Source organism: Centroberyx affinis, unplaced genomic scaffold, assembly GCF_046629955.1.
Source record: "Centroberyx affinis isolate AG114_WGS23_722 - 3 ecotype Tasmania unplaced genomic scaffold, CSIRO-AGI_Caff_v1 ptg000400l_1, whole genome shotgun sequence".
NCBI lineage: Eukaryota > Metazoa > Chordata > Actinopteri > Beryciformes > Berycidae > Centroberyx > Centroberyx affinis.
The window spans coordinates 266,424-291,447 of NW_027279068.1; the positions used below are offsets into that span (position 1 = coordinate 266,424).

A 25,024-nucleotide genomic window follows, 5' to 3' on the forward strand; every position below is an offset into this window, starting at 1 on the left:
TTCGGAGGGGAAAAAATGACAAAATTATTGAAACAGATGTAGCGGCGGGTCAGTAGCTCTAGCAAGGGTAATGGACGTTAAATTTTAGTGTGGTGATTCCGTTTGACTGGAGGGGCGGTGAGGGGATGAGATGAGACGAGCTGCAGTAGTGATTATAGTGCCTAATTGTAAATAAAATATGTTTTACATCTATAAGCTGCCATTTATCATGGAAATAAAGCATAAAGAGGAAGGTTAATATGAATCTTGTTTTGACTGTAACACTTTTTCTGCATACTCTGTCTAGGAAATGTGTATTTCTAGTGTAACTAAATGGTGAAAAGTCCTTAGGCGTGTTGACACTGTAAACATTGGCTCAGCCTGGGCTTTGTCAGCTTGCATGTTATTGCAAAATGTTAGTAAAACTGTGCAATCAGGCCCATTTCTATCTCTCCATCTCTTTCTGTTTCATCTAAGGTCAAAGGAGCTGTAAGAACTGGGCCAGTGCTTAAAGATTAGTCCTTTAGTAATACATCCATATCATTTTTTAATTTACGTCAGCATGACTGTTTGCTGAAGTTGTAATCTGGGACTTTACCAAGTGCTCAGGTATGTTTGTTGTTTGTTGCCCGAGGCCATGCTAGGCAGCTGGATGTCTACCAGTAAATGACCTCAGCGAGTGAGTCTATAAGCGAAGGAGCAAAGGGAAGTAGGTGGGGACACATGCTCGGGCCTGCGAGGGAGGGAGGAGCCATCGATCTCAGATAGACTGTGGAGGCCGGTCAGTCAAGTCAGCTTTATCGCTATACGTTTCCTGTCTGACGCCACATCAGAGAAGAGAGTGCACAGAGGAGGCAGGCACAGTCTCAGACACACTGAACCGGGCTGTTTTCTCTCTTGGAACTTTACAGGCTTTCTTTACCTACAGTGTTTTGGCTTTGCTTGAGTGACAATGGGACTATGCTGTTCTGAAAAGAGTAAGAAAAACTTTGGGATGCCTACAAGTTGGAAACTGGTGAGTTGGATTTGGAGCGACTGTGTTTTGTGCTGTAAATTAGTGTAATCTGCCATATGGAGATTGTGGTTGATTGAATTGATTTTATCCTAGGTAAAATAATTTATCTAAGAAGGTACATAGATGAAGTGCAAATATTGTATTTAGTTTGTGTTTTTCATGAATTACATTGGGAATTGTGTGTCTCATATTGGCTTGGTTGTTTTAGGGTTAGGGTCAGTAAGAGAAAGCTTGCACTGTGCAGATATTTGGCTAGAAAGAAAATTATTTCACTTTTTGAGTCTTCAATTGACTTCAATTGATCACAACATGATCACTGGTAAATTGTGTTCTGGCTTTCACCCTAAGACATCAGGGTGTCATTTTGAGCCGTACTGCACAAAGACAGAGCAGCATCCACAGCACGCACCTCTCTCCACACAGTATCTTATCGCCATCTGTTTTGAATATGCAAACTTTCTTTTGGGGCCGTGGCTCATCTTCTTCCGAGAATGACCCACAAGCTTTTTCGCTATATTATGTGGAACTAGATTACCTAAGAAAAGGGCTTGTTCTGAATGTGAGCGCTCTTGGCTAACATAACAGGATGTATGGGTTGACGCCATGCGTTGAGTAATCTACCCTTCTGAGCACACTCATGGACCTGTCATCATGCTGGAGCATATGCCGTGCGTCTGAGCCGAACTGTATGACCCGGGGGGGAAACACAGAGCGACATGTGGCTCTGTCTGATTCATTTCCTAGAGGTCACACAATACACGCCGTTCCCCTGCTTTAAAGAATGAATTACAAGTCCCTTTGAATGGAATAAAGCCGCCTGATTCCAAGCTCAGTTCTTTTTTTTTTCTTTACGAGCTTTCTTTGATTTTTATGGACTGTCTCTGGCAGTTAGATTTGTGGGGGTTTCGAGTGCAGCCAAAGCTTTGAGAGTGCCGTTCAAGTTTCACAGTCAAGTAGAAGTTCGCTGTCTACTTGACAGCTATTAGACAGTTGTGGAGGCCAGAGAGTGCCTGCTTCAGTAAGAAGAAAAAAGGCCCCATTGTGAGAATTAAAAGGATTAAAAAAAAAGCTTGCAAAAAGGCACAATTATGGTTGAAAATTCTTTTCATATGCCATATTATGGTAATTTTGCTCATTCGGGATGTCAAGAAGAGGCAAAAAGATTAAAAGGAAAACTCAAATTGTCAGGAAAAGTGTTTGTCTGCACCATTATTCCAGTGTGTTGAGTATTAGAAATAGGATAAAGTCACGCTGTGGTTGCGCGTTTCTCGATAAGAAAGGCCATTTTGATAATTGATATCAGCAGTGTTGGTCAGAAGCTCCTAACTCAGGAAGTGTGTGCTAAACTACTGTGTGTGTGTGTGTGTGTGTTTTTTTGCAGTGTGTGTGTGTAGCCTAGCTGTGCCTCTATCTACAGCATCTCTCTCTTTCTGAGTCTGTGGTACATGCTTGTGTGTGTGTGTGTGTGTGTGTGTGTGTGAGTATGTGGCGTGATGTGATGTGTTTAGAGGGGGGACCACCGTGAGAACGACTGAGTGGGCCACGTGACTCTGTTGCCATGGCGTTCAGGTTGTCGTGCAATTGGTGGTACGCTGGTGGGCTATAGACTGAGATCTCTCTCTCTCTCTCTCTCTCTCTCTCACACATCTACCTCATCTCCATTTGTGTCTTCCCCTCTACAGACGGCTTGCTGCAGTGAGGCAAAAAAAGTACACGCTGTTTTACTGAAAATATATAATAGACACAGTACGCTGATATCGACAACAAGGTGTTTCGAAACACAGCGTTACCCTGAAGGACTTGCAGCTTAGTGTACTATTCTGATGCAAAAAGAACACTCAAAGCCAAACTAGCCAATTAATGCCCTGTGTCTTGTCGCCCATGTGATGTGCTTTGAAGCCTCACATTGCGCAGTATGCGTTGGATCTGTTCTGCATTACTGAGCAGGGGGAGAGAATCGAGAAGGGAGGGAGGGAAGAGAGAGAGAGAAAGAGAGAGAGAGAGATGGGGGGGGGGGATTCTCCAAGCTCCTGTTTTCTGCAGTGGTGTGCATGGCTTAGTGTTTAGCGAGGGAGGGAAGCAGAGAGAGAGAGACAGACAGAGAGAGAGAGAGAGAGAGAGACTCCACCAGCCTGTCTGCCACAGGGGACTCTACGGCTGGAAGCCCCCCCACCCCGCCTCCTTCCGTCCCCTCCTTTCCTTCCCCTTTCCTTTCCTCCCTCTCTTGGAGCCCGCCTTTCCTCTTCTGCCTCGCTCAGACCGGGCAGGAGACCGCTGGATCTCCTCCTCGTGTCACCGGATTCCAGCGGCAGGAGGAGAGAGGGAGGTTTTAGAGAGAGAGGCAGCAAGGAAGAGAGACGCAGAGACAAAAAGACAGAAAGGGGAAATATTGATCAGAGCCGGGAGAGGGGGATTCCAGCACTCTCTAGCTGCTGGTTTGCGAGCGCGTCCTGGAAAAAAGCGGCCGGGGGGGGCGGACGACACCAGGGATGAGGAGGTGGCCGGGGATGCGGGGGTCTGTCGCAGCCCCTCTCTAGAGAGTTCAGCTGGGGCTTCTTTGTGTTTTTCAAACCGTAGTCGAGCGTCGGAAGCCAGCGATTTGCTGGCGCCTTGAGCTTCGGGCTGCAGGTTTGAGCTCAGCCTTGGGGGTCCACTCAGAGAGGAGCGTACAGGGCTTCTGCTGGGGAGCGCCAGGGGCACAGCACAGCTCAGCACCATGCCTGAGGCCAACTACCTGCTCTCTGTCTCCTGGGGATACATCAAGGTGTGTCCCAATGGAGAGCTGGATTGGAAGGGACTCTGTGTGTGTGTGTGTGTGTGTGTGTTTGTGTGTGTGCGCGTGTGTGTTCGTTTGTGTACAGTTATGCTCATGTCTTGCAGTATGCATTGTAGATGCTCAAATGTCTCAGATTACCCACAGAGATGTTGTTGTGTTTCAGTTACATATCTGCATGCCTCTGAGCAGATTAGCCTAATTCTGTCATCATGCAATATCCAACGCTAGCTGAGTGGTTGTGTGTGCCGAGAAAAATCTACCGCATTTTGTTTTTGCTGGAAAAATTGAACATAAACATGATAATGCGTCTTGTTTGTTTATGCTGAAATGCTAAACGGTCAAGCTTAGCGACTAACTCGAACCAGGACCCAGAAAACATAAACACAGTCCTTATATGGTGTCTAAAAAAACAGAGGCCCAGCTCCCATGGGACATATTCCAATGGAAAATAACAGGAAACACTTTATTCCTCTGCTCGGAAACGGCCACAAAATGCCGGACATAATGAATGTGATTCTCCCTGTGTGTTTTCTAGAAGTATTTTTATTATGCGTCCACTTAATCTTATGTGTTTTTTTCTCTTTTTTTTCTATGACTCCAGTTCAAGAGGATGCTGAACCGGGAGCTGAGCCACCTGTCAGAGATGAGTCGCTCTGGCAACCAAGTGTCAGAATACATCTCCAACACCTTCCTAGGTGAGCATACACACACACACACACACACACACACGAATATGCATGCATGCACACAGACACGCACAACCACTTACACACAGATTGAAGCATGCATTGTACCAAAAAATTGTACACATAAGTCACACTATGCGACATGCATCAGTACAATGTGAGACTTAAACAAGCCAACGTCCTCCGGGGAATGCCATAGCCTGTGTGCCAAGGTCATGAGGTTCCTTAAGCATGTGCTGAGTAGTGGAGAACCTCGTAGTTGGTCTGCACCACTGCTCTCAAACCAGCCTGATCTGGTCTGGAAGAGAGGGAGGGAGAGACAGAGAGAGTCCCCTCGCTCTCACTGCAGAGAAAGGTGGAGGGAGGAAAGGGGGCTGTACTTAGGGAAGACTTCACTCCGGAGAGAAGAGCGGCAATGAGTGGGGGGAGAAAAGTGTTTGTGTGCGCCCATGAGAGTGGCAAGTTGGTGCGTGTCTGTGTAGAGAGCCATGAGGGCCAGATAGACACTGCATTATTCATCAGGAGGACAGCAGTGTTTCCTTGTCTCTTAAAAGCCTAGCGGCGCTTTTGTGACTCACAGCCAGCCAGTCCGCTTCAGTCAGCAACTAAACAGTCAGTCAGCAGCCCCACAGCTATCTAGTCAACAGCCTTTCAACTGTCCAACCAACCCACTATAGCCAGTAACGCAGTCCGCTGGTCAGCCAGGCAGCCAGTCTGCCAGCCTTTCAACCAGCCAGCCAGCTAATCAGGCTTGTGTACGGACTACAGTTAGCAGCAGGTCTGACACTGGGACTCCACAGCTTGTCTGCCTTCTCCTCTGCTTAACTGCGCACTGCGCTGTTCTGCTCTGCCTGGTAAACATGCCTCCATCTTCTCCCCTCGGAAGGGGGAAAAAACCCCCAAAGGGGAACAGAGGGAAAAAGGGAAGGATGGAGCAACACAGAGATGGAGGGGATAATTGAGAAATAGAGGAATGAGGGATGGTGGAGAAATTAGATGTTTCTCAACACTAGAAATAACGTGGTGAAAGAGATTGCCGCGCTTGGGGAGAAAAGACAAACACATGAGGAGAGGAGGCTCAGCTTGGCTTTGAAGCTTAGCACTTTTGTTGTCATCTGCATTGCAGCTAGCACCTGTCAGGTGTAGTGAGATCATTTGTGCCTGTGCCTTGTAGAGAATGCAGCTGAGATATTTATTTTCACTGCGGCGTATGTGGTGCACATACACAGACGGAGTCTCACACACACAAACATGCACACAGTGTCAGCTGCACACAGCATGTGAGAATCCCACTCAGTCTGAAAGGAAGTGGAATCACCTGCACCAAATAAACCAGCATACTTACTACTCCCTCCTCTAAACATTTCTGCCTAATATGAGCCAACTTTCCATATTTCTACGGATTGTTATGGTTTATTGCTCAGACGTCACTCAGCTTCTCAGAATGCATGGGCCATTGAACTACTTTCAGATTTCATAACAGCTCATTAGTTCTTGGTGACCCATTATGTCAATAGAACATTTCTGTCAACATACTGTATATGAATGTTTTAGTATAATTGACTAATTTTCAATTGTTTGTCCATACTGCTGTCAACTGAATGAGATTGTTAATATTGGAGACTGTAATTGAAGGATTGCTTTGCTAATTGAGTAACTGTCAGTGGAGCTAATGATTTAATGTGGTGTCGCCTGAGTGTGAGAGGTTAGAGTTAACTTTGTTTACTCAGTACAGTGGCAACACAAGCCAGGATACTAATCCAGCATCCCTTGGTCTAGTCTGTCTTTTGTATTTGGGAGAATTTGAAACCACTCTCTTACTCCCTTTCCTTTTATCCCCTTTCCTTTCCTTTGCTTCCCTTCTTCTCCTCCTCCCTTGTGTCCTACCCCCTTTACATTTTCCCCAGACAAGCAGAATGAGTTGGAGTTGCCGTGTCCAGTTCCCAAGTCCAGGGAGAGGAAGAGGAGGCAGGGCCACCAGGGGCATCATGGCGGCCAGCAGCAGCAGCAGCAGGGTGGGATGATGACTCAGATCAGCGGGGTGAGGAAGGTCAGCCACACGCCCGGCCTCTCCAGCTGCACCGTCAATCGCTTCGGAGTCAAGACGGACCAGGAGGAACTGCTGTCTAAGGTACGCAGATAAAACCTGGGAAAGGGACAGTTCAGAGAGAAACTTCCCCCTGTCTCATCCTAGCATTAAGACATGGAGAAGATGGAAAGTGATAGACACAGATGGTGAAAATGGTGTGGTGTCTGGTGTTACACTGGCTGAAAACCTTCATTTAAGTCCTCTCTGTCCATCCCTTCTTTCTCAGGACCTGGAGAACATCAATAAATGGGGCCTGAACATCTTCAGGGTGGCAGACCATTCCCACAACCGACCGCTCACATGCATCATGTACACCATCTTTCAGGTCAGTGCCCTCAAAAGCGGGCAAGCTTACACACGCACACACACACGCATGCACATATGGCTATAGCAGGCAAGAGGGCGGTGAGTCACCACCACACAGCCCACTTCAGTGTGTACAGTATGTTCTCTGTTATATTCAGCTGTCAGTATCACTACAGCCCTAAGAACATCTGCTAGATGGAAACAAGCACTTTAAATTGATTTCTAACAGTGAATCATCCTGGCAGCGGCACAGATTGTTTTCAATTTTCTGCCTTCTCTCTAGTACATGAATCACAATTTGCCAATTATTGGCGTCAAAATTGAATTTAAGGCCGGATCATCAATCTGCTTACAGCAACATTTAGAAGTTCTGTAGTTTCTTTCTCTTGTTAAGGTTTTGTTTTTCCCTTTCCTCTCTGTGTGTGGCATGCAGGAGCGAGACCTGATGAGGACGTTCAAGATTCCAACGGACACCTTTGTGACGTTCATGCTGACCCTGGAGGACCACTACCACTCGGACGTGGCCTACCACAACAGCCTGCACGCCGCCGACGTAGCCCAGTCCACACACATCCTCCTGTCCACCCCTGCACTGGATGTGAGTGTCGTTGAATCTGTTCTGGTCAACTTGCTGTTCCTCTGTTATCAGCCTTTTTCATATCTTACTGTCCAACAGCACCTATGATTTAAAAGTGCATCCATGGGTCCGTGAAAAGTCAGAAAAGGTCTTAGAATACATAATCTAAATTTAAAGCCTTAAAAAGAATTAATGTCCTAAATTAAGTTATTAGAGGTTTTTTCACCTTCTGCTGTATGCCCAGTAAACACAATTGGATTTAACAATTAATTTTTTCAGTTTTTTTTTTCTAATACTGCCCATTTATAGTTTCAGAACTTCCAGTAGTAATGTCGAAAGGCTGGTTTTTGCCAGATTTCTTTGGTCATTTTGGTTTTTAAATTGGTCTTAAATTTACTATCAGCATTAACAAAAGGTATTTAAAAGATCTTAAAAAAGTCTTACATCTGGCTTTCCAAAACCTGCAAATACTGTATTTTCTATTTGTTTACATCCTAGTCCTAGTCTCTGAAACTTGTCTTTTGTGGCAGACACAGTAACAAATGTGTGGCTCTACGGTGAACCTTTCTAACCCAATGGTCAGACAGAGGTTTCTAGCGGATAAGGTTACTCTGTATCCTCTTATCTAATAACTTGGGGATTATTGTTTTAAGTTTTGACTGGCACGTACAGTCATAAATACTTTCATGCCACTGAAACTGTATGCCAGACAGGATGACAAATGGAAGGACTGACATCACACCACCGTCTGAAGCCTCACCTTGTTAAGCCAGTTCCTTTACTGTGAAGCTCATCGCTGTATTTATATTCTTTCCTTCTTCCTGCTTCTCTTCAAACGCAGGCGGTCTTCACTGATCTGGAGATCTTGGCGGCCATTTTTGCTGCAGCCATTCATGATGTGGACCACCCAGGAGTGTCCAACCAGTTCCTCATCAACACCAGTAAGTCCTCTTTGGTACTTGTCATCCATCACAAACGTTTACAGATTTCTGCAACACTGATCTATTTAGTCAACATTTTTAAAAAAACAACAAAAAAAAAACAGGCAGAAATGTTTGCATGGTTTAATGGGATTTGTCTTCGAATCATCGTGTGTTTTTAGGGACATGGGATGGTTACCATAGTTACCTGGCCGGAGTTAGAAAGCGAAAGCTCCATTTAATTTCTCTCTTCCTGTCATTTATGCTCCCTTCCTCCCTCTCTCTCTCTCTCTCTCTCTCCCCCCCTCTTTCCCTCCCTGCCTGCAGACTCGGAGCTGGCTCTGATGTACAACGATGAGTCAGTGCTGGAGAACCACCACCTGGCCGTGGGCTTCAAGCTGCTGCAGGAGGACAACTGCGACATCTTCCAAAACCTCACCAAGAAACAGAGGCAGACCCTCAGGAGGATGGTCATAGACATGGTGAGGGAACGTCTGCATATCTTGTCTGATGAGTTTCCCTTGCATTATCCCTCAGTCTTTCCTTACATTATTTTCCTTTTTTCTCTCTTGCTCTCTTCCAGGTTTTGGCAACTGACATGTCGAAACACATGAGCTTGCTGGCTGACCTGAAGACTATGGTGGAAACCAAGAAGGTCACCAGCTCTGGAGTTCTGTTGCTGGACAACTATACAGACAGGATGCAGGTATGAGGCACGCTTGTATATACACACACACACACACACACACACACACACACACACACACGCACATTCACTCAGACGACCAAGACCGTGACACCAGATGCTTAAACGGTTGCTGTTCTGCAGGTTCTGCGTAACATGGTTCACTGTGCTGACCTAAGCAACCCGACCAAGTCTCTGGATCTGTACCGGCAGTGGACTGACCGGATCATGGACGAGTTCTTCCACCAGGGAGACAGAGAGAGGGAGAGGGGAATGGAGATCAGCCCCATGTGTGACAAGCACACCGCCTCAGTGGAGAGAACGCAGGTAGAGAACGCATAGAAGAGTATCATTACAGTACAGATGTACAGTAACTGTTAAAGTCGTTCCAGCTCCCCGCCCCAAGTTGTCAGTGTTAAAATGACATCACTCTCCTTAACTCTTCCAGGTGGGCTTCATCGATTACATCGTCCACCCGCTGTGGGAGACGTGGGCCGACCTGGTGCACCCGGACGCCCAGGACATCCTGGACACGCTGGAGGACAACAGGAACTGGTACCAGAGCATGATTCCCCAGAGCCCCTCGCCTCCCTTCTACACCAGCGACGGGGAGGGCGGCCCGCTCGGGGAGGTGGAGGGCGGGCCGGTGGGGAGCAAGTTCCAGTTCGAGCTGACGCTGGACGACCAGGACAGACAGAGCGGAGAGACGGAGAGCGGGATGATGGAGACGGCCGACGGGTGCGACGGTCAGGACGGGGTCGAAATGGGCACGCGTGACGTCTCCCCCGCCGAGACATAGCTGAACCCCCCGGTGGCTGTCTGGGTTTCGCTGAATTCATTTTATTGCAGTGGAGCAATCCTGCAATCTGGCTCTTCGGAGCTGCCTGGCTAAGAGGGCCTGACTGACTGTGGGCCCCCCCCCTGCAGAGGAGGGTTGGAAACCCTGCGGCAGTTTGTTTTTGAGCCCCCAGAAAGGGCGGAAGAAGAGTGCTGCCTCAATTCGTTAAAGAAGGGACTACTGTAGAACTGCAGAGGCAGAGCTGGATCCTGGTTCTCACAGGTAAAGAAGGTGAAGTGGACGATATCTATCCATGTACTGGGACAAGTAAAGAACTCTGAGCTTGCACTTCAGGACATTTTTTATGTTCATTTAGATTCTTTGTATTGTGTTGGGATTGGACGCCACCTGGTAAAGTGTCCAACCAAACTACTGGTCAACATGTATTTGTAGTAATTTACTTTTTTCTAACACTTGTCTAAAGACGTTGTGTGCCTTTTTTACAACCATGTCTTTTGTAAGTGTTTTTATAATTTATTGGACACATTCATGTAGCTGTAAAAGGTGTTTTCTACAAAGAGGACATATTTGTCTCACACAGTCTTCCTGATGTTCTGGCAATAGTATAAGCTTGTTCTCACAAAAAGTGTTCAGTGGATGTATCTCTAAAAATCATTTGACTTCCCAGCACAATTTGCACTTTGTGTCACAGGGCGAAGAGAGTGTACAAAGCATCAGTTATTTTCCAAGTCACAAGACATTATGTAAACATGTAAAACCAAATATTATTCTATTCGATGTATGTGAATATAGATACAGCCCCTATCCAAACATTTTACTAATTTCCAATAATTCATCACATAAGCAAGTGACTCACTTCCTTATAATTCAGTCTCCCTGAAAGTGGGAAAAAAGATATTTTGTGTTTGGTAAAAATGTCCAAAGTCCAAAAAGTTCTAAAGAACTCCAAAGAATTTGTGATGAAAGCACTTTGACGTATTCACTGCCACCTTGGAAAAGTGTGATGCCATGCTTGACGAGTCTCTAATCGTAACATATCAATCCTCCACGCAGAAGTCAAATTGATCCCTCACATCCTCCAATAGAGTATGGAATCCACTCATTTCATCAAGCAACTCAAATTTTGAGCTGAATCAAGAGTTCAGGCTAATCAAAGCCAACTAAACCAAATTATTTTGAGACCAGAATAAAACGACCTTGTCACACAATATTACGCTGAGCTCTTCCAGTAATCTCAGTCAAGGGGGAATTTCCCAGCTTTTAATTCCTCCTTTCAGTTTATGAGCTCACACACACACCTGTTGCGGTTAAGCATACATTTTCTAACAGCATTCCAATCAAATGAACATACAAGTGACGCGTTTCAAGCTTTGAATTACTGTAGACACATAAAAGAAAACCCATTAGTGATAGAGTAGTCTTATCTTATTGTTTTTTTTATTCCAGCACTTTGAGTCTTTAGACAGTTCTGCAGCTGGTTGCCGATCTGTCCAACACTACCTTAAAGGTACCACATTGTTGTAGTAGTTGCAACCCTCGGAGTAGGGAGGTCAATATAGCGTCACAACATGATGACACTTCTTTTCCAGTGTGGGTGCGTGTGTGTGTGTGTGCGTGTGTGTGTGTGCGTGTGTGTGTAAACGATCACAGAGTCGCACAATCTCTTCTTGCACCCAGCTGTGTCGTGCTGACCCTTCGGCTGTTTGTAACAGTGTATTTATTATCTTTTCCTTGTACATGATAATATTGATATTGATTGATGATATTCACTGTACATTTGGTATTATTTATATGCACTACCACATGTCAAATCCCAGTTTGACTGAACGTGTCTGGTGGTTCTGATTTATTCTTTTTTTTTTTTTTTTTTTTTTTTTTAGCAAGGTGTTTTGCTAAGACCATAACATGAAGTTATGCCGTTCAATTTTGACCTTTTCTTGATGTTCTGATGAAAGAGAGTTAGCAATTTCAAATGTATGTTTTAGTTTGAAATTCCAAAAATGTTTGTACAGAAGTCTTAACGCGCAACATCTCGCTTGAGGTGCTTGGCAGAGAAAGTCAGATGTTTTTTGTGTTTTTTTGTTTTTGTTTCTAGATCCTTATGAAGGCTGGATTGATTGTTACTGCAGTATATTGTGTACGGTGACGGGTCATTGTACAGCTATAAGCATATTTGCTGAAATATATGACATTGTTTCAAATGTATTTTTTCAGTGTTTTCCTCACACAATGTATGGTAAGATGGTGTATGTTGTGCTCAACAAATGTTTTCTATCAGATTATTAAAATGGGCATGAATTACTGAATTCTTTGTTTGATTCTGTATGTTATTCTGGCTACTTAATGCACATACGTAGATCATAAGCATTAGTGAATCATATGATCATGATTAGAGCTTATAACTTTGAGACCACCAAAATGTTTTAAATAGGGATTTGTTATGGATGGTAGATTCTGGTCTGTGGTTGCCATCTTCACATGTTGGAAAAACGTCTGTTTGTTGAAAAGAGCAGTTTTCTATCAACCTCTAAGAGTTCAAAAGGTTTCCATCCCTCCTGGCTGATCATGTGGACAGGGGGTGAAGCTTTGTTTGAATGTTTGATCTACAGTTTACAGTGTGACTGAAAGGCAACCAGCTGTGTTGCCCTCAGCTACCTTCAGCAGCAGTAAAACAACCTCAATCACACACCACCCGATTCAGCCTAATCCCCAGGGCCCGACACAAAAGCGTGATCCTGCATTTATAATTGCCCTTGTGGTTTTTGCATGTCACGGATCCGGTTTTGCGAGTCGGAGGGAATCACTGAAAACGTGAGGCTTCAATCCGGAGTCCAGTCCAGTTGGCTCTGGTGTGGCTGGACACAGAGGCAGCAGTGTAAACAGGAAGGGGCAGAGATAGTGGTGCTATGTGCGAGGCCCTCAGGGCATTCACTCTCCCATGGCCGGCGATGCCTCGACCCGCGGTGATAAGGATCTGAAATACGTGATCCACATGCAGGCGAGTAAAATTAGCATGAACCCAGAGATGACTTTTACAGATTTTAGTTGTGGAATCATAAACAAGAAGCACATACTAATACGCACTGTACAGCACAAAAGTCTTACTGATCTAATCTGAACCACACTACTCATTTTGTGAACAAAGACAAAGTGTGTTATAATTCTATTGTATATATGGTGGTGATTATGGATTTTTGAGGTTCATCCATTGAGAACTAAGGGATAGCAAGACTGCAAAATAGCATCTTGATAAGTATTGTTCATACACACTTACACTGCCATTAATCTAGAGAAGCTCCAGTCCAGAGTTCTGCTGGTTTTCTGTTCTGCCAGGTACTTAATTACATTCAGCTGGCCTCCCAGGTGTAAACAGTCCCTGATTATTCAGCTATGAAAACTACCTGGTAGGATGCAGAACAGGATAACAGTACTCAGTACCAAGAGGACCAGGATTGAGAAACACAGAAATTCTTTAATCTGGATACAACTTGACTTTGTTTAATGTGCTACATGACTAACTAGACAGCAACAGGAAAGCTGAACCATCTTCCTCTTCTTTCAGATTCAGCAAAACTGAGGCGAGCGTTTACTGTAAACACGGGTGCACACGAGGGCGAGCGTTTTCCATGGTGGTCACCAAGGTCCATACTACCATGGTAATTGGCAGAGAGCTTGTTTGAAACTCTATAACAGAAGTCCTGTGGTCTGTTAGCGACTTACGTCAACAGGGAGAGGGCGGGCCGCCCCAACCCCAACCCCAGCGGCAAGGCCTGTGAACTGGGCTCCGTGCGGGCTGGAGGCCCCTGAAGCACGTGGAGCCAGTCGTCAGTCAGTCAACCTCCTTTCTCCACCGGAGCAGCCAGGGCCTGAAAGCGCCCGGGGCCCGGGGCCAAGGCGGAGGGGAAGAGAACCACTTCCAGCAAAACAAACCTGCTCTCTCCATATCCACATTATGAAAACAAATGTCTTCCTGGAGTTTCTCCTTGCCAGCTGCTGTTTGTTTTTATTTGGGTTGACAGTAAGGACTGAAGTCAACTGGCCAGTCAGTGGGAGGAATAAGGGTAATATGGGGCATTCCAGGGTAATTCAGTAGAAGCCCAGGACTGTGGATGGCTGAGATCAGCTTGGAGTGGCTAAGACAGATGGGTGAGGAAGTGAGCGGAAAAAGACAGTTCTGCCCCGCTCTAAAGAAAATGATGAATCTGGAAAAGATCAGAGGAGGCAGTTACTTTCCTCTAAGGGTGTGTGTGTGTGTGTGTGTGTGTGTGTGTGTGTGTGTGTGTGTGTGTGTGTGTGTGTGTGTGTGTTTCATGCACTCTAAAATGCAGGATTTGGACAATAACAGGATGCGTCCCTTCTAAAAAAAATGTCACAAATCATCTGGTTATCAAACAAGACGGCAGTCATCATAGATACGCCAGCGTTTCTCTGTGTGGTTTTGCTCTTGCGTGCAAGCTGACTGTCTCAAATTTCTAGAAATACATGAAATGTGCCTGGCAGCAGTTATATAATCCATAGAATGAGCAAAACCCATGAGAAATGTCACAACACACCCAGAATATGACATGTTCTTTTGACCTTTCTCGGAGGGATAAGACTCGCTCGATATAGATACCAACTCTGAGCTATATGAATCAACTCCTGCCTCTGTGGCAATAACTGAATATTAGTCACAGTTTGATATAAGAGTCCAATTCATGTGCAAAAACTTCCTTACTGACTGCTATAAGCACTAATTAGGAGGTTATTGAGGAAAAGGCCAAAGGTAATAGGCTATACTTCTATGCATGGGCTACTAATATGCATGTTAATAAGCAACTTATTAATAGTTGATATGTTCCCTAATCTAAAGTATTACCAGATTTGTTTATATAATCATAAAATCATCATAGGGCCATTGGATGTGTGTGATATAACAATGATTAGATCCACGTGGATATGAATCTGTGTCTGAAGCAGTTGTCTGTGTCAAATCACATTTGCCGCGATGCGTTTAAGGACATGGCACCAGCCTGACATTTGTGCTGATTCCTCGGGGCTCCCAAGGCAGCGAGCGGCCGGCCCAGGGAGCGTTAGGACACGGAAGGGAACATCCCTGTGGGGACGGAGCCACGCACAGGAACACACTGTCATCCCCGTTCAGCGAGAACACGACAAAAGCCTCACCCCTAGCATCAAGCATGGGTACTCACAAAGACACACGCATAAAGGCCCAAGTGTGTTCCCACGCACACACACACACATGCACACACACACACTGAAAACTATGGCTGACATAGCAGATGAATAGATGTGACATTTGGAGATGGAGGCAGACGGTTCCTCCTGAAAAAAAGATGGAACAATGAATATTGATTATACTGTGAATTATGATTTATTGATGTGACATACATGGATGTGATGTTGTGTTGTAATTGGTGAGACCAGAAACTATTTCCTGCTTTGGCGGGACAATAAAGTCCTATTCTATTCTATTCTATTCTATTCTATTCTATTCTATCACAACACCAGACATTACATACACAATTAAAATGGGAGATAGTGCCACACATGGATCTCAGATTATTCCCTGGCACGGCCATTTTATTGCAGATAATAAAGTCGCAACTATACAAAATGCTGGCTCCTCCTCAACATAAACTTTATCATCAGCTTCTCTCTGTGAAATTCAGTCAGAATATGTATTATGATCTATGTTGGCTCTCCAACAGAGACGGAGAGGTCTACTGTTAAACAAATCATGTGCACAGTAATGAAGTCTGTGTTGTTCTCTTGATTGTGCCCAGATCAATGCTTGTCCTTATTTCACACAGGAGTCCCAGCCAGAGGCAGAGAGAGAGAGAGACAGAGAGAGAGAAAAAGAGAGAGAGAGAGCGAGGGCCGCTCTCTAGCTCTCTGGTGTGTCAAAGTAGTGCGTGGGAGGATATGCACAGCTCTTGCACTTAACATGCTGCAGTGGCACAGCCTGTGGTAGAGAGAGAGAGAGAGGTGGGGAGGAGGAGGAGGAGGCGGGGGGATCCTTGTGTTAACTAAGGGTGAACAAGAAGCCTAGAAAATATTAAACCGTCAAACAAACACACCTCTATAGAGGCAAGATAAACATCGCTGCAGTCAAACCAGAGCTGCAGCTTAGTGCGAACTTGTGAGATGCCATCAGAAATCATTCAGATCTACGGGGCGTTCTGGCAGCTCAGTTGGCTCAGGTGTATTACTGTAACATCCTGGATTTGAAACCAGCCTGGGAGCTTTGCTGCATGTTATCCCCTAAATCATTTGGATCTAATAGGGGCCTGGAGCTTGTATCTTGATTTCCGAGATGCCACCAAAACCGTCTGACACTAATATGGGCTCTGACCCCGCACCTGGTCTCCCAGAAACCCTGCGCTGCTGCTTAAATGATTCAAAGATAAGGTGTTGTTATACGGTAATTTCCTGCTAGATTTCCTTGAACTCAGTGTATCACATACCAGCACTTACATAACCCTCGTGTCTGATGGCATGCTGTTATATCAGAAACAATTCACACGTATTGTCTGTGATAGCCCACTGTCTTTGCCTCTTTATATAGTACACTTTCGCCCATTTTTAATCATACTGAAGCCGTGGATTGTGTTTTTCTGTCGTCATACATGAGATGAGATAAGTCCGGGCTCTATTGTTGTTTTGTTGTGAGTTCCAGTAAGGATCTGAGGGCATCGCAGTCAGCGAGCTTCGACTCGGCTTCCTCTGTGCCCACTGAGCTGCACTGTCTTACAGGAACGATAAGGCTGCAGCGTTTCCCCCCCCTCTGGAGCCTCCGCCCTGACTGGGACAGACAGCTGCTCTGCCCCCCCCCCCCCCAAGACGCTGCCCTCCACGTAGGCATGAGGCCTCCGAACGTGGCCCTGGCTGCACGTTGCTCCCTGGGGCCGATGGAGGATGCAGATAAGAAGCGCTGTTGTGACTAGGCTGTCTAAAACCAAAATGTGGTGATGGTCAGATAGTGTAAGTAATCGTGGTGTTTGTGTCTGTGCGGCTGCATGTATGTGCATGTGTGATGTGTGTGTAGTATATGTGTGTGTATCTGCACATGTGTGTGTGTGTGTGTGTGTGTGTGGGCGTGTGTGCTATGTCAGCCTATTTTGTGTGTGTGTGTGTTTATGTTCGTGTGCATCAAAGAAAGAGACAGTCTGTAAACATTACGTCTGTGTGTGTGTGTATGTAGCCTATGACCTTGTGTAGGTTGAACCAGTTTTGCATGTTAACATGTTAATGAGCGGTGGATTCCTGGCAGTGCGTCAGACAGAGGGCCGGCTGGCAGACGGGCCTACGTGCGGATCAGGGTGCCACCACAGATGCCATGCCCTGTCTCCGCTCTGCCGTGTCGGTCAGTCCCATTAAATCCCTGGCAGGGGAGGCCCAGCTTTTCCTGCTCTCGCTCTCTCTCTCTCTCTCTCTCTGACTCCCTTTCTCACAGCATTTTCCCTGCCAGTGTAGGATGATTGAACCCTTGTCTGTCTGCTGCTGTTGGAAAACTGTGTTCACCTGTACCATTAGCAGGGTGATGAACAATTTAGTAGAAATGAGGGTAAACGTAAGCGGTTAGTCATGCCCAGACTGACCCACTAGGAGCTCTGGGGCAACCGTACACCCCCCCCCCCCCCCCCCCCCCCTCCTCTGCCTCTGCACTCTGCCAGTAATCACCATTCAACCGTGACCATTAGCCTACCTACCATTAGCTACCCCATCAGAGAGGTTAGGCAAACAAGCTGAGATAGTATGCAGATCTGTGTGAGATTTGCATTAGAACCCAGGGTTTTCAGGCCTGGTGGTCCAGGAGACAGAGGGGCATGTGTCCTGCATGTCCTGTTGGTGATGCAGGCATGGGGATAGTATGATACCATTATGAAGTATTAGTCAATTACATTTTCATGTTTTCAGTTAAGCATACTACTAGTGCTTAAACAAACTACGGCTGCTGTTTAGATTCACTGCAAGGCAAAACCCTGAGCAAGACTGCAGGGAAGAGTATTTTGCAGCCCAACACTAAACTATGCACGGTGCACCAGCGACACCGTGTGTCCATGGAGGGGAAAGGGAAACGCGGGGCTCTTTAAAATGCAGTTACTACAAAGCGCCAGCGGGCGTCGCTGTTGAGCCGTGCACTGCGTTGACGGCACAGACAGCAGAAGTCAACCAAAGAATTTCTGCTACAGCTGATTCGGTCGCCATCTTTGTCCCGAACATAAACAACACCGAGGAGTTGCGTTGGCATTTCGCTGTACCGCTGACATCTGGAAGGAAACACCATCAGACCCCCGCCGTAGCGCCGATATTCTCAACGCACGATGATAATTCATTTGGTCACTTGAGCCACCTTGCCAGTCGGGTAAGGAAACCTCGCCATCGAGCAGGGTCGTCAGCTGATCACATTCTGCTCTGGGTTTGTTGTTTGCAGGGGAATGATGCCATGACAACGGTGCGAGCATGATAAGCGCAGTTTGAAACGATTTAGCGAAAAAATATATTGTCATTTCTTAGTGCTTATTTGAATAACTGACGGTAAATGCTGAACACTTGTTTTTTTCAGCCAGCTAACGATAGTAGTAACACAACCCCAAGGCTGGCCACTGACAGGCAGCGACGCCAGGCTAACCAGGCCATTTAAATCTTGGGGACGTGCTAACCCAGCCGGGAGAGACGTTACATAGCACTTGTTGTTTCCATTCTGAAGTGAACCTGTTTTTCCACAGAGATGGGGATCCGCCGTGGGTCTCCTCACCGGGAGGCAGCGGAGGTTTAAAGTGGGCGGGGAGGGCAGCAGAGGGGCCTTGCTGCTTGTCAGTGGTGGCCCTGTAGAGATGGACCAAGAGTACGAGAGGCGGCTGCTGAGGCAAATCAACCACCAGAACCTGCCGACAGAGGCCCACCTGACCAAGGTGAGTTACAGAGCTTGCCTTCATATTGCTGTGTGCTGTAGAAAAGGAAATGTATCCGTGATCACTTTAATTTATCATAATGTTAACAAACACTTATATGTGATAGTAGGATGGCAGTCTATGTGGATAATTTGGTTCTCTCTTATTTGCATATATTCTTTCCCAAACAATATTGGTTGTCCCATGACTATGTTCCTCTCTCTCTGTTCCTCCCAGTGTGTAGGTGCTGCATGCAGTCCTGTCAGTGTCAAGTCAGGGGATCGCTTCATTCCCACTCGTGCTGGAAGCAACTGGAGCATCAACTTCCACTATGCCAATGTGAGCGACTTACACCTCTCCCTATTCACTCAGCTGTTCCTTCGACCTGTCACTCTGTGCAAACCCTTACAGCTTACGCTCCCTCAGTAATTAAGGCTGCGACTGTAGCTGACATAGCCTTCTTTTTCTCTCTGCAGGAGAACTGTCGCTCTCCCAATCAGAACCACAAGGCGAAGGACGCCAGTTCAGACTCGGGAAAAGGTCGGAAATCCTTGTTGTCGGCCTTTTATAGCGTAGTTGTACCCCTCCTGGAGAATTCTAACAGTTGTCATGTTGTTGATGCACTGTCATATCTCTCCATCATGTGTTTCCAGATGCTGTGGCGTATGCTGCTCTGTTGAGGAATGAGTTGCTGGGGGCAGGGATAGAGACTGTGCCAGACCCTCACACGGATGACCGGCGGCATGCGGTCCTCTCTCAAGACTCTCACAGCCTTTTTAGGGTACGAGCCGCGATAATGCCTCGCCATTGCGGAGTGATATGTTTCCAGATAGCTCCTGGTAGTCCGCAGCGCTGCCGTCCTTATGAGGAAGTTGTTACCTTGGGATTAATGATGCTAATGATGGCTTGAAGATCTGAAGCAGATTTTGGTAGATGCTCAAAGACACTACGTGTAGGATTTTCTCTTAATATGTGGATGTGGAATTAGCTGATGACACATGATAAAGCCACCAAGAAACTCAATTCACTGCAAAATCCCTCCCTGTTCTCTGGTAGAGTACACATTAAAATCAATGAAGAGATTAAGTAATGAAGTATTCAGATAGAAGGAAACTCTTGGAGAAATAAATGGTTATTACGATGAAATAATGATTAACTATTTAACAATTAAATTCAATTTGTGTTCGTTCCTTTTCCACAGTACACTGTCCACACTAAGAGAGTGCCTTTCGATAGCGATAACGAAGTCTCACCATACTCCCTTTCTCCACTTAGTAACAAAAGGTATGACATATCTCACTTGCTTCACGCTGAGGAGACATAGTGTTCAGTGTTCAGATTTCTGGCATCCATTTACACCCCTCCCCTCCATCCCCCCCCCCCCCCCCCCGACTCTCGCTCCTCGTCTCTGCAGTCACAAGCTGCTCCGCTCGCCTCGCAAACCGGCCCGCAAGATCTCCAAGATCCCCTTCAAGGTGCTGGATGCCCCGGAGCTGCAGGACGACTTCTACCTCAATCTGGTAGACTGGTCAGCGGGCAACCTGCTCAGCGTGGGCCTGGGGGCCTGCGTCTACCTGTGGAGTGCCTGCACCAGCCAGGTCAGGGGGGGGGGATTTAAAGGGATTCCTTGACATTTTGAGTTTTATTCTGTAATTTTTCTTCAGTCACCACTGAAAGGGAAACTGGGGAACTGTGTTGGTACAGTTAACTGAAAAACAATTCTAAGAAGTAGCAAGATACTGTAATCATGTGGCTCAATTAAAGTGATTTTTTTTTAAGTTTCTAGTATAGCTGGGAATAAAGTGGAAATGGGAAATTGTTCATATTTTGTGTCTCTCATAGGTGACAAGATTATGCGACCTTTCGGTGGATGGAGACTCTGTTACGTCGGTTTGTTGGAACGAGAGGGTGAGTTGGCAACCCCGAATCTGTTCTTAATGTATGAGAGAAAGTGTAACTGTTCATGTGACTGATCCAGTTGTTTGATTGACTTTGCGTCTGGTCTTATCAGGGAAGCCTGGTTGCTGTCGGAACCCACAAGGGCTACGTCCAGATCTGGGATGCAGCAGGAGGGAGGAAGCTAACCAGCCTGGAGGGTCACTCAGCCCGCGTAGGTCAGTCACGGCTGGAGCCAGGTGGATTACAGACTGTTGGTTAAAGGCTGTTTGAGTCTGTTTTAAGGAAAAGAAACGGAATACGCACATGAAAAAAGGAAATAAGGAGAATGGTCAAACAGAGGCTTACGAGAGAGCTCTGTTTTGCACTTTTGTGTTGTTGTACTCTTTTACTCAATTTATGTGTTAAATTCTTTTTTGCATCGTATGACTTTGTTTGGACAGTCTCTTTTTATCCATATAACGTGCAGATATGCAGTTGTAGTTTAACATAAGCCTATAATGGACTTGGTTTTTAAAGATCACCCCCATTTGTTTTTCCACTAGTCTACAAAGCCTTCCAGCTTAAACACCCCTTTAAGCTGGTCCCCTGATATTTTTCTATGAATTACACCAAACTCCCATGTATCCACTGTACCAACAGGCATGTGTCGGTATTATCACGTAAGAAACACCAGATGAATTCTCAGTAGTCACACTGAAATATGAGACCCTCCTCTCTGACACTTTCTATTGAAGGTGCCCTGGCGTGGAACGGGGAGCAGCTGTCGTCGGGCAGCCGGGACCGGGTGATCCTGCAGCGGGACGTCAGAACCCCTCCCTCCGCTGAGAGGAGACTGCAAGGTCACAGGCAAGAGGTGTGTGGCCTCAAATGGTCCCCGGACCACCAGCACCTTGCCTCTGGAGGCAACGACAACAAGGTGAGAGATGAAGAATTCAGACTGACCGAGGTATCATGTCAGTGACTCTAAAAATGCAGTAGCATTGTGCTCTCTAATAGCTAACGTAATTTTTGATTACTGATATTGAATAAAATAACACATTAGATGTTTAGATAACTCAAAGAAGTATTTTAGGCTAGCTTCTTGAGACTAGTTTACAGGACCTGTGATGATAAAAGTGAACTGATTCAAGCATTATCCATCTTGCACTTCCCTTTTTATGCCAAACGTCCCCCTCTTCCTGTTCCTCTTCTTCCCCTGGCCAGTTGCTGGTGTGGAACAGCTCCAGCCTGCTCCCAATGCAGCAGTACAGTGACCACCTGGCGGCGGTGAAGGCCATCGCCTGGTCGCCCCACCAGCACGGGCTGCTGGCGTCCGGGGGCGGCACCGCCGACCGCTGCCTGCGCTTCTGGAACACACTGACGGGCCAGGCCCTGCAGAGCACCGACACCGGCTCCCAGGTCTGCAACCTGGCTTGGTCCAAACACGCCAACGAGCTGGTGAGGAGGCACACACACACACACACACACACACACACACACACACGCACCAATGTACATGCCACCCTGGGGATGCTACCTCTGTACTTGGATATTGGCCAATACATAGTTGTTTTAAATTGCAAAGATGAGTGTAGCCTTGTAACAAACGATGACATAACTGACAGATGACCAATCATTATATGGAATTGGTCTAAATGTAATAAAACGAAAACCCATTAAAACCCATTAATGTAATAAATTGCCAGATAATTTAATCGCATCTTCAGACGTGAAAAGTTAAACCCCTTTTAATGCTGGCTAATGTAATAATGCATTACATTATCAGTCTGAAGATTTTAGTACATTATCTGGCAATTTAATACATTAACAGAGTTTATTTCAATTTAGGCTCACTTAGAGAGAGTTTTTATTACATTTTGACAAGTTACTACATTATCCAACAGTCATTACATTATCAGTTGCCACAAGCCCCACCCTTGCCTTTTCTGTAACATGGTAAATGCTAATCATATTTCTATATTCTGTTGCATCAGCTTACTTCAACAGATTTCGGCTAACAAATATATGCAGTCAGCCTTTTACAATGAGTCGGTGATTTATAGGTACAGATGGATACAAACAACACCCAGAAGCTCCATAAATCTGTGTTCAATCTTGTGTTCACAATGTTTTTGCAAATTAACCTCAAAAAAGGACAGACAGAGCTCTACCCTCAATTGTATTCTTTTGTGTGGGTGTGACTCATCTTGTTAATTTCTTTTCATCCACTCAATAACAAATCTGTGCAGGGTTAAGCATTAAGATGTTTTCTTCTTCATGTTTTTTTTAGGTCTTTCGGCTAAGTAGAAAGCCATTTGTGTTTCACATTTTCAGTCGATTGTTCTTCCCTTCTCCTCAGGTGAGCACTCACGGCTACTCTCAGAACCAGATCCTGGTGTGGAAGTATCCATCACTAACACAGGTGGCCAAGTTGACAGGACACTCCTACAGAGTGCTGTACCTGGTGAGACTGCAGTCATGCATGTTCACTGTTGATGCTACTGTAACTGGACTATTAGCTTATTCACATGTTCAGTTTTTAAAATGCATAGAGAGTTTATAGGCTTCCAGTGTCTTCATCCATACTATTGGTAACTTTGAGCTCTCAGCATTTTTAATATACATGTACCAATTGTATCTTCTGCTCAGGCTGTGTCACCAGATGGGGAGGCCATCGTTACAGGCGCTGGGGATGAGACACTACGTTTCTGGAACGTCTTCAGTAAAACACGCTGCACCAAGGTACAGTACAGTGCCACTTTATCCATGATATACTGTACAAGACTTTTGCTGTTGTCAACAAATGACATGCAGGGTTCCCACAGGCCTGGAAAATCTTTGCAAGTGTGTGGATTTGAGGAAAAATAAGGCATTGAAAGTTTTTGAAAATGAATGGATTGCCGTGAAAGAATGTTTTATAGTAAATACAGCACCCAAATTCATCAATACTTTCTATCTGGACGTCTCTTCATTCTAGGATCAACACTTCACATGCTGATGGATATTTTGTGTTGTGTGTTTGTGTGACTCGACAAGGTCATGAGTAAAAAATGAGGCCTCTATGATGTCTAATTTTGACCAGCATCATTTCTTATCCCAAAACATGCCAATTTTGAGTTTCACCAAACAGCACCTTGAAAGTCATTTAAAAGCTCTTGAACGTGATGTCCAAGTGAGTGTGGGAACCCCGCACATGACGCAACACAAAGAAAACATTCCTTGTGCATGTGCTGTCGTATTAAGGCAATTTCAAGGACAATTTGAGATCAACAAATCTAATTTGTAAATGTGAGATAAACAAATCTAATTTGTTTGTATTCTTCAGGAATCAAAGTCGGTGCTGAACCTCTTCACAAGAATACGATAGTGATCGGCCGGGGTCAGGGCTGTGTCCCGAGGAGCCGGCTGAGCTGTGGAGGAAACGCACACTCTCACCCCACGATACTCACTCTAGCCTGCAGAGACGCAGTCCACCCCTCTCATCACAGCACCATCCCTCAGCGCACCGACCGCCACTACAACAATACTTCTCAATTCCACTTTTTCTACCGAGGACACGGTTCCAACTTCCAACAACGGCTGCCGTCCTTCTGAAGCGATGTCACTGATTTGAAAACAAGCAGCCTAGAGTCAGGACATGCTGTCTGCATACAAAGTCTGTCCTGTTTTGTTTTTCCTTTTCTGTTGTGGATGTGATGGAAAAAATGTTTTATTATATATTAGCAGAAGTATACGTGTACAAGAGTTATAAGCTATATAATGGTGATGACATCACGTTTCTAAGAGGCTCTCCTTTGTAACACAGAGAGAAGAAGAGGCCTGGCTGTGACCTGGCTTGGGGGGATTTCTATATTTTGATAATGTGTGTATATGATCTACGACAGTATACAACAGAAGACAATAAATAAGTGAACACCACCCACAGTTGCTCATGCAGCTGCAAAGAATAAACTGTTTATTGGTGTTTATCAATCATCATAAAGATGGAGGTGTGATCTTGGATCCGCGTGCATCCATGTAGAAGAGCTAAAAAAGGACACTTTGGAACAACTTGAAGTTGTAATTGTCACCAAGACACTTGTCTCTCACTGTATATCGGAACTGACAAAGAAAGGTATTTTATAAAAAAATATTGTCTCAGGCCCATTCATTCCAATATTTGTTAATTGGCAGCAAAATCAAGCATTACCACAATCCACTTAAACAGAAACCCAGTGTAGATGCTACTTCTGTGTATCCACACTTCTGCCTTAATATTTTAGTATTACTTTAAATAGTCCAGTGTCACCCACAATTGAACAATCACATTTGGCTCCGTCAGTCATCGTACAACAGCACCAGGCACCAGCCAATTTATGGTTGCATTCAGATAGTTTTTTGGTAACTTTCCCTCGATCTTTCTCCGAGACTTTAGCTG

At 45.5% G+C, this 25,024-nt stretch overlaps 2 protein-coding genes across 6 annotated transcripts in view; both read left to right on the forward strand.

Moving 5' to 3' along the window:
• LOC139641804 (3',5'-cyclic-AMP phosphodiesterase 4B-like) overlaps positions 1-12,138 on the forward strand; it is a 38,005-nt gene extending 25,867 nt beyond the window's left edge. For all 3 annotated transcript variants that reach the window (XM_071516404.1, XM_071516403.1, XM_071516405.1), the window contains 9 exons: positions 4,372-4,465; positions 6,364-6,587; positions 6,772-6,870; positions 7,285-7,449; positions 8,270-8,369; positions 8,676-8,830; positions 8,932-9,054; positions 9,178-9,360; positions 9,482-12,138. In XM_071516404.1, coding sequence (XP_071372505.1) covers positions 4,372-4,465; positions 6,364-6,587; positions 6,772-6,870; positions 7,285-7,449; positions 8,270-8,369; positions 8,676-8,830; positions 8,932-9,054; positions 9,178-9,360; positions 9,482-9,832 — 1,494 coding nt within the window. In that variant the 3' untranslated portion in view covers positions 9,833-12,138. The remainder of the gene's footprint in view (positions 1-4,371; positions 4,466-6,363; positions 6,588-6,771; positions 6,871-7,284; positions 7,450-8,269; positions 8,370-8,675; positions 8,831-8,931; positions 9,055-9,177; positions 9,361-9,481) is intronic.
• Positions 12,139-16,751: 4,613 nt separating this feature from the next.
• Positions 16,752-25,024, forward strand: fzr1b (fizzy/cell division cycle 20 related 1b). 3 transcript variants are annotated; one of them, XM_071516368.1, is made up of 14 exons: positions 16,752-16,816; positions 18,565-18,750; positions 18,967-19,068; positions 19,206-19,269; positions 19,383-19,510; positions 19,931-20,013; positions 20,144-20,327; positions 20,572-20,637; positions 20,741-20,843; positions 21,363-21,544; positions 21,832-22,065; positions 22,967-23,071; positions 23,257-23,349; positions 23,933-25,022. In XM_071516368.1, exons 2-14 carry the CDS (start codon positions 18,673-18,675, stop codon positions 23,972-23,974), a joined length of 1,464 nt encoding a protein of 487 aa, XP_071372469.1. In that variant the 5' UTR covers positions 16,752-16,816; positions 18,565-18,672; the 3' UTR covers positions 23,975-25,022. The 3 variants fall into 3 exon arrangements, with proteins under 3 accessions (XP_071372469.1, XP_071372471.1, XP_071372468.1); XM_071516370.1 differs by lacking the exon at positions 16,752-16,816 and adding an exon at positions 18,031-18,290 and having other exon boundaries at positions 23,933-25,024; XM_071516367.1 differs by lacking the exon at positions 16,752-16,816 and adding an exon at positions 18,031-18,200.

Coding starts and splice junctions, on each gene's coding strand:
- fzr1b (XM_071516370.1), top strand. Junction 20,328..20,571: donor GGAGTGCCTGCACCAGCCAG/GTCAGGGGGGGG, acceptor TGTCTCTCATAG/GTGACAAGATTATGCGACCT. Junction 20,844..21,362: donor GGGTCACTCAGCCCGCGTAG/GTCAGTCACGGC, acceptor TTTCTATTGAAG/GTGCCCTGGCGTGGAACGGG.